This window comes from Agelaius phoeniceus, chromosome 1, assembly GCF_051311805.1.
Source record: "Agelaius phoeniceus isolate bAgePho1 chromosome 1, bAgePho1.hap1, whole genome shotgun sequence".
In the NCBI taxonomy this organism is placed as follows: Eukaryota; Metazoa; Chordata; class Aves; order Passeriformes; family Icteridae; genus Agelaius; species Agelaius phoeniceus.
In genome coordinates this window covers 100,986,153-100,999,360 of record NC_135265.1, presented here as the reverse complement: position 1 = coordinate 100,999,360, position 13,208 = coordinate 100,986,153, and the positions used below count along the sequence as shown (strand labels likewise).

Sequence of the window (13,208 nt, the reverse complement as noted above, 5' to 3'; positions counted from 1 at the left end):
CAAGTGGCACTGGTTGGTGGAAGCCTTCACAGTAAGTCTCTATTAAGGGACAGTTCTGATACCTGAACTATTCCAGTAGAAAGCAGCACTCAACTTTCAGAAAAGCTGACAACTGACACCACCAAATCCATGGAAGATACAAAATGAACCATGGTGGAAAAGCAGATTCTAAAATGCAGATTGGGTCAGGCAAAAAAATAAGCAAATTCAAAAATGATCACCAGCAAAACAAAGAACATTAGGCATCTTTTCAAAACATTTGGAAAGATACCAATAAACACTATTTTCTCTCCATTTTCTCTGTGCTAGCCCCAAGAACAAAATTTTCCTAGAACAGATGTAAAAGAAAAAAATCAAACCAACAAATACCTGGATACAATCCTGAGAAAGAACAGCCCCAAATCCCACTTGTATTTCTAAGTAATCTTTAAAACCAACCAACCAACTACTCAGAGGTTGTTTCACTGGTAACAACATAAACACTTTACTCTTCATATACCCATATTTTGTTTATCTCTTAAAGAGATTTGCTGCAGTAAGACAAACTTAATTGAGCTCAGAATGCTTGCATTATAAAGACAACCTTGGTTCTCTCTGTTTTCAAGGAAATAGTAAATTTTAAGTATTCTGGGCATTCGGAGTATATTTTGTTCATGAGTCATCCTATATTCCAGGCACTGAGTGGCTAAATGTCTTACACTCTGCCCCCACCAAAGGCCCCTGCAGAATAACTTACATAAACACAGTTAAGCTCACATTTCAAGTTACTGTGAATAGCCAGTTCCCACAAGTTTTATGGTATAATTATCAAATTCTTACAAAAGGCTGCATATAACATTGACAGTTTTAGACTAGAAACTATGCAGCTTTTTTTGCTTGAGTAACCAAGTATGTTCTGCTTCTCCTACAAAAATTATGTGTTGGAGTTAATATTCATGGAGCCTTACCAGAGTGCTAGAGATATAAAATAAAAATTCATTACAGAAAGATTGGTATTTGTGAAACTGATTTATATGACTGTCCTGGGTTTGCCATCTTAAACCAGGACAATGACACACAAGAAACTCTGTACAGTGCTGACAGGCCTGCACTGCTGGTCCAAAACAAACCCAGAAATTTAAGTGCTCAATAGTACCAACCCAAAAGTCTACTAAAGTACACACTGTGCTGTTCCCTGAGGCATTTCTGCATTTTCCAGTTAATGTTATGTTCAAACATAAACATGTAAAGAAAATTGCATCCTTTGAAAATAGGAAGTTTAAAAGTAAGGGCCAACATCAGCCAAACAATTTCACAAAGAAGCCCTTTTGGTAGTGAGGAAAACTTGCCTCAGCTTTCCAAAAGGCAGAATTGTTCTTTTTCAGGCACTAGCTAGCCAGCATTACTCATCTTTCTTTTGCCTTTGCTGTCAATAAACAAACTACTAAAGAGAAATTCTTCAGGTCAGCAGGACAGTATCTCATAAAGTTCTTCTAAAATGGAGAAGACCAAGCAATAACATGCCAAGTTTTATCATATTGATGTCATGAGGGAGGTTATGAATTAATGAATATTATCTCAGAATACCATCAATAGTTACTATAAATTCAAATATCTGGGAACAAATATATCAATAGTTGTATAAAACAACATGCAGAACACCTTCAAGCTTTCTTTTCCCAAGTTCTCTGACAAAGACGACCTTGAAAACTTGCCATACTAGCACTTTCAATTAAAATAAGGCAAGATTTATAGGAAGAGAGAATATCTTACAAGACATAGCTGGAACAAACAGATGAGCTCTTCAATCCTGTCTTCCAATCTGAAACAGAAGCAATTCCAACCCAAGCTCAGGCCAGAAACAATTATTTTGAGCTTAACTTGGTTAAATTGTCAACGTGCTTAATTTTTTAAGAGAAAAGGATGGCTGGTCCTGTGGAGCAAAAGGGGAGGTGGAGCAAGAGAAGATGAAGTTACCTACCTAGAGGTGGTAATCACTCCTCCCCCAAAAAACTTAAGACAGCTGGACTAAATTACACAGAAAACTCAAGTTCCAGTACAAAATCAGTAATTACTCAGTCAGGTATCTGATATTCAAAGGAAATCAGAATTTTCCACTCTTGTGTTCCTCCCTCAAGTTAATTCTTACAGCTCCTCTTAGAATCACCACTACCATCATTTAGAATTCAGCATGTTAAGGTTCTGCCAAATGGAAAATACAAGTACACAAATGCCAAAGATGTTATCTCTCCTAATGTATAGACTGAGGTCTAAATCACCTGCTTATTTCCACACAAACATCTTCAACATTCTCAGAAGCAAAGTGCATTAAAATTTCCAGTGTAACAGCTCACTCAAACCTGAAGTGACATCATGCTAAGTTGTTCTCATGACACACTTAAGCCCACAAATAGGAGCTGTACAGACTGAGCAAAGCTTACGTTGATATTTTCTAATTGCAGTAGATGCACTGTGTAATAGGATTTGACATCTTCAGACACCAGTCTCACACGGAATCCTGTTTCATTGAATGTCATAACGTCGTCTTTTTTTGTTGGCCAGTATTGTGCACACTTCACCTAATGGATTTTTTTAAGAAAAAGAAGGGAAAAGAAAAAAAGAAAAATCTTGTTAAATATCCTAGTATCTTAGGCTTTGCACGTGCAAATTCTGAGTCCACATTGTTCAATACAGAAGACTCAAGTACCTGCTCCCACTTTGAGGAATTCCTGAAGTCCACAATGTTTACAGCTAAGTTACTACAACTGTTTCAGTGGCCATTATGCATTCCAGTTTTATGTGTTTATGCTTTCTTCCATCACACGGCTAACAAGCTTTGAAATACATCTTAAGCCTTCCCCCTCCCCCCTCCAGTTCTCCACAGGGAACTGAGATCTCTGCTCAGCTATTTCAGCATTTCTCCCCTTAGTTTCTGACTTGTACACCTGCACATTTACAGAATTCATCTATCACACCTAGTTCTACCCAGGCTTGCTGAATACTGGAAGGTTCTAGTTAAACAAAAGAATGAACTAACAAACCAATGCAAAACTATTCCTTGTCTTGTATTCCTCTTGCTCTGCACTCAAACTTTCTGTAGGAAATTTTTTGCACAAGAAAATTGGTGACTTTTTAACAGACCAGTCAAATTTTTTTCACAAATCTGCATTGAATAAAAAACATTAATCTCAAATGACGTGCATTTATAACAAAAATCTGCAATGGTTTTAGGCACCATAGCAGAAAAACTACATCATAACAGAAGATTTGTGTATTCTGCACATATGTCAATGGTTCTAAAGAATCAAAAATAACTAACTTAATAGATCAATTCAACAGCTCTTGGGCAGCAGTCTGCCTTCATTGTCACAGCTAACACCTCTATATAACAGATGTGGTACTCCATTACATTTAGAAGAATCAATCTAAAGATACTTTTTTTCCCACCTTCCATTTTGTCCTGAGAACATCTTGCACTGCCTCTACTCCTCACCAGTTCTATTTGTACATCCTTTCTAAGAATGCTATTTTCACCTTTCTGGATGTACGTTTGTTAGATGCTATTTTCACCAAAGTGAATTGCAGGTCTTAGCTCCCACACTTCACTGTCATATTAAATACACATTATACTGCACACAAGTGAGGATATTTATTAGTTCTTCTAATGTAACAACCAAACATTGCTCAACTGTATTAAAACTGTGTGGCTTATTTTACAACTTTATGCCCAATGTCACTTACCGATTCTTTTTCAACAATTCTGTTCAACATGACAACTGCTTTGGTTTGTTGTTGCCATACCATTAGCCAAAAATGACAACATGTGTTAGGTAGTGGACCCTGGTGAGTAAAAAATACAAAAATAGGCATGAGAATGTATAGGCAAAGCAGTGTTTGAGCACAGTTAATAGTTCACTGTGGGAAACAGGAAAGACTCTTCCCCTTAAGTTTAAACAAATTATTAATAGAATTATAGAAACAGCAGGCAAGAAAGTAGCCACAGATCATTCCAGAACTTAAAAAGGCTGGGGGCTTTTTAAGGAAAAAAATACCAAACAAAACCAAACAACAAAACAGTAAGAACTCAGGGAATGGTTATTTTGGTTTAAGCATCGCTACTACTGTGCTGTTAAAAGAAAAGCTACTGCAGGCACACTCAGAACGTACAAGATGGCTTAAAGGGTCAAAGTATTGTTGCAACATATTTACAAAAGAACTGAAGAAAAGTGTAAGAAGTATTTGAGAAACTTCATATGCAGTAAATTACTCATACTTCAATATCCCCTTTAGCTTTTCTTATAACATAAAATAATCTGTTAGCAACTATATCACACAGATATTGTACTTCATGTAACAATGAGATACTTTTAATTCACAGAGAGATTAAACAATCCAAATATGAATTACAACTGTACAAATCCCCCTCCCTAGATTCTCAATCCCTGTAATAACCCAGTAATTGTACTGCTTACCTGTGTTAAAATATAATATCTCTGGGCTTCTTCTATGACCACTAGGCTGGCATTGATATAATCATTCTCGGTGTTCTGGAGTTTTACACGACTGTGATCATCTAAAATTCAAAGAAAATTAAGAATTAATGATGCATCCATCTTGATGAATACTCTCTAACAGGAAAGTTTAGGTTTAGGTCTAGTCTACAAGCAACTAGAACTAAATTTTGCTGTATGACCCAAACAGCAAACTACAAATAAGAAAAACTAATTTCTCACATAACTTTGATAACAGTCCCATTCTCCCACTGGCATTTCATCAGAGTAATTTCAGGCAGCTATTAATAGAATAGCTGCTCAGAAAACTGGAATACCTATTTTTCTTTTAAAAAACCCAAGCAAACAAATTAACACTCCCGCACAAGCCTAAAGGTCCTCACAGTCATCCCTCAACAGTTACATTTCCTTAATACAATGGCACCACAACTCACACCAGGCAACACTGTCCTATCACACCAGATCACTCCACAGCACTGTTTCCTAAGTTCATTATCATTATTTCCTAAATTCTGAGACTTTTGGTGAACTGAAGTTTCAAAGGTTGGTCTAGAATCATAAAGCTAAGCTCACACAGCTAAAAAAAAAACCCAGGAAAATCTACTTGCAGTCATTCAAGTCAGGCTTGAATTTGATTAATTTCATTTTCCCTGTAAGCTATTGTCTAATATTATACAACACAAAAATACTAAAAAGCCACATGCAAAACCAAAAATAGTCAACAAATCATCCAATTAAATGAAGCCTAATCTAACAACATGGTTTCATCTCAAAATTACACAAGCAAGACTGACGATTCCCCTTTTTATGGCAGAGACAAGCAAAGAACTCTGTTTAAAATTCTACCATTAAAATGAGAAACTTTTATTATCGTACTGTCAAACTACAAAACTGCATAATAAAAAGTCATTGTGGTTGTTTCTAGAACCTTTTAGTATGTGATTTATGAACCTCTAGGAGGTTTAAGAACCTCTAGAAGATATTTAGGTAATCAGAGTTGTTGGCAGTAAGTAATCCTTCAGCCATTTATCGGTCACTGTATTAAATAAACAGTAATTTCAGTTTAAAATTTGTACACAGCTACATGCCAGAAAATGAGATTCAACTGACTGTAAACCTCCTGAAGCTTAACATCTAGCAGAATAAGAAGAGTAAATAAAAAATAGCAAACTAAAATTACTTTAAGAATATTCAACATATCTCAGGGAGAGATGGAAGAGATTCCATAAGGAAACTGACAACAGAGTGAATTATGATGCAATATCAGTTTTTAAAACTGAATTCACATAGCCTGACCCACAAAACTCAATTAGGGACCAGACTGCTGTTAAAATGCCAGCCCACCCATCCTTGCACCAAAAGGCTCACTTCCTTTAGACAAACACTTTGGGAAACACACTAAGACATTAACAACTACCAAGTATGAAATTCAGCACAACTGCAATAGATGAACTCACAGCCAGCCTGCGCAGCACCAGGCTTATATAAACCTGGATAGGCAAAAAGCTGATGGCAATCAAAAAACAGTTAAAGAATTAGATAGATTCTTGTTCTACAGAGTGCTTGTATGATTTAATATGAATACTTTCCATGTGTTTGGAAACCTGGGAAAAGTACATTTACTAGGTCTTGATCTGCCTTTACATTCTCCCTCTGCTACTGGCAACCACCAAAGATGATCTTGTTGGATTTGAGTAAAGAAGTCAACAGTAAAGCAGAACTGTTTTGCTGCTGCTGAAGCACTCAAATTTGGGGTTGTTGCCCCACCTCCCTTAGCTCCTGGCTTTTATATGCAGTCACATACAAACGTGCAGAGAACAGAAAAATGCTGAAAATTTATTTTTGATCTAAAAGCTTGAGAAATATACTGGGTTAGTCTGTTTTCACTAGCATTCCAGCTGTAAGGCAAGGCCATCTTAACTTTCAGGAGTCTTAAAAGAATTATGATACCCCTGTGTGAAGAAAAAAAAATTATCAAAGCCAAGACACAGCAAAATTAAGACACATGTGCATTTTAAAGTAAAATATATCTCTTTGTATTATTTTGCCAGGATAGGAAAGCATTACTTTTTCCTTTCATGTATCACTTTATCTGAAATGTTTCTACTGGAAAGAAACCAAGACCTCTGTAAATATTACATGTCATTTGCCAACAGGAAAAACTTAAGATCTTGTTATAGTAAATCACACATACCGGTACCAGTGTTCTCGGAAAGGTGACGCAAGCAAGCACAGTTAACAGTTTAATCACCCAGCGGCAGCTGCTGTACTGCTGCCAGGGACAAATAACTGCAGCCCCCAAGGAGGCTTCCTACTTTAATCCTTACATTCTCAGATTCATTTTTTCCCTTCTTACAAATTTTGCTTTGTAAACATGACAAATAAAGTTCTGCAAGTTGGGTTTTTTTAAGTCCCTTTAATAACTAATTCTATGCACAGCCAGCCTCTCTCTCCCTCCCCAACCAAAACAGAAGAGATCCTGCAAGTACTCTGGCAGACAGTCCACAGGACAAAAAAAAAAAAAAAAAAACAAACCACTAGAATATATTGATTTCTCTTCTTTCAAGGGATGAGGTTCTTAAAGGACACAATGACCTAGAAACCTCATTCAAACCCTGGCTTGCTCTTCTGAATTAACTGAAGCAAGCCAGCTTTTGACAGTGAGTTAGCTGTAATGTATTTCCCGTATGTATATAATTTCCAGTTACCAAGTACTTAGATTTATATGAATGATAAACCCATCTTTAAGATAAGATTTAGCTTATGTGTTGCTATGCCCACAGCAGCTAAAACACAGTACTGCTTTTCTGAAGCGCTAATTCCCCTATTTTGACAAACTACATAGCCTGAAAAGGAAGTGGAAACCTTAAAAATTATTCTCATTCTGGCTCCTGCACTGAGAAAAAACACTCCCAGAATGACCCCATCTGAGTAAGAAAATTCTGATTACCCATTTCCAGTGGAACTCCATCCCACTGACAATACTTCCCAAAACTTCACCATGTTCATCCATCTGCTCACCTCTTGCTTAACAGAAAATGACAAATTCAGTTAAAATCAAGATACAAAATGTTTGGCATTTTACACCACGCAGTTCTTGCAGTTGGTTAATGAAGGGCTTTCATTATAAAACAAGTGTTTTTCTAGAACACTGTGTAACTTCAAAATTATTTTTTATCCAAGAGACATCTCTGGTCCCCCAAATATAGGACTATTAACAATAGAAGAAGGAGAAATGCTACTTAGTGGATTAAAGAAAGTCATAAATAAAACATGCAGCCGCAAGACATCCCAGTGACCCTGCCTAACCTTTCCCGCCTACCAACAAATCCCTTCCATTTCACTAATCTAAATCTAGCCTATCTGAGCTGCTAAATTATTAAAATTGCAATACTCTGTCACTAGACTTACAGCCTCAAGTTTCAGAGGTAGCCTAAGGCAAAGGAAAGGCAAAATTACTTTTCCTCACCACCGTGTCACTGGTCGTACACAATGAATGCCATCCTATCAGTCATGGCCTAGCTCACCACTGAAAGGTATTCATACTGAAATATACATGTCACTACTGCATAGCATCCTTACAATTGCAAGCAGGGTTATGGGAAAAAAATCTTAGGGCACAATAAAGTTTAGATCAGCATGTGCTATAAAATTCCCCCTCTTCCCCAACCCCAAAGGAAGAAATATCTCCAAACTCAACAGCAAGTTCAGTTTATTTTACAATGTTTCACGTGGTAAGATGTTTTAGAGAATCATTAGATAAGGTCATAAAAATCACCAATAGTCAGCTTCTAATGTGGACAAGAAATGCAGCAGGCTTATTCTGGGCTGAACATCTCCCTGTTTTCAGGACACACACTTGAAGCACAGGACAGAAAGGGAACAAACATTCCTGCAATGATAATTAATCAGCACCATGTGTAAAACCATTCAAATCAGCTCCAACTCTGTTCCCTGTAAAGCACAATTCTCTTCATATTCCTCTCCTGTACTCTATAAGCCTATGGTTGAAAGATCTGACACAAAATCTACTCAAGGCCACAGGAAGAAAACATGAGAATTCACTACCTTGCAAGATCTTCTAAAAGCAACATGATCTATCACAGCAAAAATGCTCAGATGACCCAGGTTCTTGAGCAACACACCATATTACAAAGGAAGGCTAAAGAGACAATTGTGTAAACCCCCATCTACCCTCCAAAAGCAAAAGGCAAAGAAAAAAAATCCTGCCAATTTTGCTGAGGGGATTTCCTTCTTGCCTGTAAATCTGGGACCTCAGCTCTAAAGGTCTTTACAGTCAATCTGAGACACTAGACTCCACTGATAAGAACTAAGGTTAAGATTTAGAAAGAAAGTTAATTACAGAAATCTTTGGAGTTTCATTAAAATTATTAAGAAAGAATAACAACCCCACAAGCTACTTTCCTCTGTTAACAACGTTTTCTGAGAAATGGTTTCATCTGTCCGGAAATGACTGGCTGTCAAACCAAACCTATTTCAGATTAACTTCCTGTTTCAGTACTATGAAGCCAAAATACTCCTCTGCCTATTCTAGACTAATACCAAACTATTAGACTATTTTTTTTTTCATCTAGGCAGTAATTCTTGAGGGGTTTTACCAAACCAAACTTACACATGCTACAGATCTTTAGCCAATGAAAACGGACACTAACAAAAATACTTATGAAACAGGAAACACTGTGAAACTCAACCATAATGGGCAGAGATGCTTAGCCTTTCCCAGCAAACAGAAATCAACTTTTATCTAGAAATGTATGTAACAGACACAACTGTGTTTCAGTGTACTTGTCCCAGGTATCACAGTTGAAATGGGGCAAATCAACCCAAAACATTTTTTCCTGGACTCATAATTGACATATTTCCCGTAAAATTGAACAACCTTTGCACTTCCTCTTGCAGACACACCACCTCAGATTTTAGACAGGCTTGGCAGCTACCATGGTTAACAAACCACTTTCTCATTGTTTTTGGAGAAATAAAACTCTTTCTTTAAAGTACATCTTCCAGTATGATTAAGTAGCTAGATCTTAAAAGTCCAACAGCTGGTTCTGAAGGCATTTGACTATTTGAGAATATCAGTGCTACCCGTTTTTCATCTAAACACCGTTAAAAAGCAGCGAAATTTGCAAAGTGAAGGACTGAAATGTCAAGATTGTGCGAGACTGAGTTGTCACACATTTCTGCAACACCAAGTCCTTGCATGCATGCACCACAATTAGATGTGTTCACCACAGTGACCAAACTATGCAGCTTTTATCCCAGCTGCTTTGAAATTTAGGCACTGCTATCTTGAAATCTTATTTATCATACACTCCCCTTCCAGGCCTCTTTCTGCTCCTGACTCTCATTGTTCTTACTGAAGTAATTGAGTCATATTTAAAAATACAGATGTAAAATTCAGGAAGAATTAGCTAGTTCAAATAGTGTTTTGTTCTGTTCTCCTGATACAACTTTATCCCTAGTGCCCAGTTCTGCAAGCTGTCTAGGTGGACCAATTCAAACCATCCTTCTTTTATAAATGCTAGAAACTTACTCATTCTTCATAAAATTCACCATCTTATTCAGTTCATTCATCATGTAATAATCTATGTCAGAGTGTAACAGAAAAGCTCTAGCCTTTTCCTAAGCCCAACCAGTACTTCAATTTCAGATTTTATCTGTCTCTCTGCTTTTGCACTGGGTCCAGGAATTAATGCAATCATTCATATTTTTTTCTACTGGCTAAACATGCATTTCAGAAGCAGGTTTTGCTATGACTAAAGCAAAGGCATTTGATGCTCCCCACTACTGTAAAAGGCATGCCATGATTAAGGAAAATATTGAGCTCCACATAACTGCAGGAGATGAATACAAGTCACATCTGTAAGGTACTACTGGAGGTATTATTAGATACTACTTAAATAATATAATGTATTTTTATTTCTTTTAGAAACACTATTTTTAAAAATGTACAAACAGTTTGAAAGTAAATCTTCACTCTCTTTACATGAATTACATTCATGTACGGGAGAAACAGTAGATAAATGCACAGATACAGCATCTGACATGGAAACTGTATAGGATGTTAGACCCAGGACTAGAACCTAAGACTTCTGGGCTCAAATCTTACTTCTTGACTTCTAATCTTACAACCCCCATTGCAACTTAGGTAGGAAACAGAAATTGAAAAAAACATCTCTTTCAGCACTGGTAAGATGCTAATGCTGTGCTGCAACAGGACAGCAAAGCCAGGACACCCAAGTGCCTCTGCACAGACCAACTCGTGTCCACCAGAGGCCCGGCTCCATTTCCTGAGCCTGGTGACAATCAGTCAGCCTTGGCCCATCTGAGGGATCTTCCTCAGCACCGGACACTCCTCCACTGGGATGCCATGCAGACACAGCAAGGAGGCCATGCACTGAATTCCGAGGCTGAGTTCCATCAGCATGTGTGGGAAATGGATTTACAGAAAATTTCAGGGGGGGTCAGCACCACGCCAGACTGGACCCATTTGGTAGGAATTCACTGAGCCAGGGGAGCATCCTGGCAGCAGCCTAAGGAGCAGCACTGCATCTGACCCGTGTGACTCAATCCAGGACCCTTTCTGTGCCATTTTGAGAAGTGCTGTGCACATGCTTTCACCACAACTTTCAACTGGAAACAAGGAGCTCAGCACTTCTCCAAATCTTAGAATAGGTATTCAGATCAGGCTCAAAAAGTCCCAATATACCAGCAACCCTCCAAAAGCTCTAGATCCAGTAACAAGGTGGTTTTTAGGACCCTTCAGTATTCTGGGAAACTTCATAAGGAACACATAAACATGTTGTCTGTCCCAACTTTAATATACTGCAAAAAAATTAAAGCTGTGTAATTTTTAAAACTATCTGTAGCTCACATATCTTTTTGCAATAATTTTGGCTTACAATTTCTGAAGTAAAATGCTGATGAAAAGAAGCCACAGCAGCTCTGTAGCAGAGAAGGTGGTCTAAAAAAATTTTTTTCACGTGAGACGTAAGATCCTTATGTCAAAAAGACCATTTTATAGCAATTAGTAGAATTACAAAGCACTCCACACCTTATTTACGACATGGGCAAAACCAACATAATTTCAAGCATTTTTTAAAGCAACAGTAGAAATTGAGTGGCATTTATCCACACCACCTTAAAAATGCGCAGAATCAATCAGTCCAAAAAGAAAACATTTCTTTTAGTCAGGGTGTACTAACTTAACCTCTATACTCATTTTTTACAACAGATAAAGCACTATTAAACAAATAATTTCCCTATGAGAAAAATACCTCTAAAACATTACTCTGTAGCTCACAAAAATTTGCCTATACACTAATACCTGTGATTTGCAACCACCTCTCATTCACCATTTGGCACAATGAGCTTAACCTGCAGACTCTTCTCCCTCCTGTTATACACATTTGTGTATGTGTTACCAAAAATCCCACATTTATCACAGGATACATGCCAATGCAAAATTTGCAATGACCATGATTTACCACCTCCAGTGTTGACAGGGTAAGAGAAGGCCTAGTGCAATGATTGCAGAAAGGATACTCACATGGACTAACATCTCTGTATCTGTTTCGATTTCTGTTTTCTGGATATTTTGCAACTCTGTGAGGGTAGTCACTGGATTTGTGTCGGATTTCCTTAAAAAGACAAAATAAATAATTGACTTATAGCCAGCAACATGATTAAGATTAACATTCTACACATAAACATTCTACACATACTATTAATTAAGCAACATTAGTAATAACCAACATTTTTTAAACCAAGTTTTATTGCCCCAGTGTCATTTTCACCCAGAAGATGCACTTCACTCATGGCCAAACTGCTACCATTTAGATCTTCCTATATTTGGCTAAAACTACCAAATGTAAGCACCATTTGACAAGCAACTGATGCATCAGGACCAAGGGGCAAAAACACCCCTAATCCCAGATATTTATTATGCTTACAGTTTACCTCAGAGCTGCACATTTCCTCCCAAAGCAGTAAGGGACTCAGATGCAACAGCAGTATTCTGCTGGCTCCTTTAAAGCGATTGGCAGCATAAACCCCCATAAACCTAAGTGAACCAGTTAATGATTTTATGGCTGCTATTAAGGGCCATAGGATTATTCTTGGTGGTTTGATGGCTCAACCCATACAGCTGTAGTTAAATGTAAACCAATATGAAGAATTCTGAAGTCACAAATATCAATGTGAATCAAACCCTGTTCTCCCCACACATTAACACAAACCTTCTAATAATCTTTGAGATACTCAGACTCACACACTATTTTAAGGACCCTACTGCTCACATGTTCTGAATGTTCTACTTTATTGATTTCTTCCCTGAGTGCACCTTTTCTACAACCTCACTAAGGCATACAGAATTACCTTATGTAGAAAACTGAAAATGGCCTTCAATGTATTCTGCTCTGTATTTATATCTCTGTACTGATGCCATCTCAGCAGAAATGTTGCTTAGTACAGAATTAACAATATTTTACTTTGAATTCTCCTTCTGTTTTTAGATTATGTTGCTACATTTGATCATTATGTCCCAAAGGGCATTTAAACTTCTTATTACAACTGAGCATTCTTTGGTCTTCTCAATGTTCCCACTATCTCTGTCCTCAAACTTCCTAAATAGTCTAGTCTATTCCCAGACAATGAACACAGCCAGAAAGGGCATGAGCGGAAATATAACGTACAAAA

At 37.4% G+C, this 13,208-nt stretch overlaps 1 protein-coding gene across 2 annotated transcripts in view; it reads right to left on the bottom strand.

Moving 5' to 3' along the window:
• The window catches only part of PTPN2 (protein tyrosine phosphatase non-receptor type 2), a 30,238-nt gene that overhangs the window by 15,331 nt on the left and 1,699 nt on the right, over nt 1–13,208 (bottom strand). For both annotated transcript variants that reach the window (XM_054650084.2, XM_054649997.2), the window contains exons 2-5: nt 12,061–12,151; nt 4,452–4,552; nt 3,721–3,819; nt 2,421–2,558 (exon numbers count right to left, since the gene is read on the bottom strand). In XM_054650084.2, coding sequence (XP_054506059.2) covers nt 2,421–2,558; nt 3,721–3,819; nt 4,452–4,552; nt 12,061–12,151 — 429 coding nt within the window. The remainder of the gene's footprint in view (nt 1–2,420; nt 2,559–3,720; nt 3,820–4,451; nt 4,553–12,060; nt 12,152–13,208) is intronic.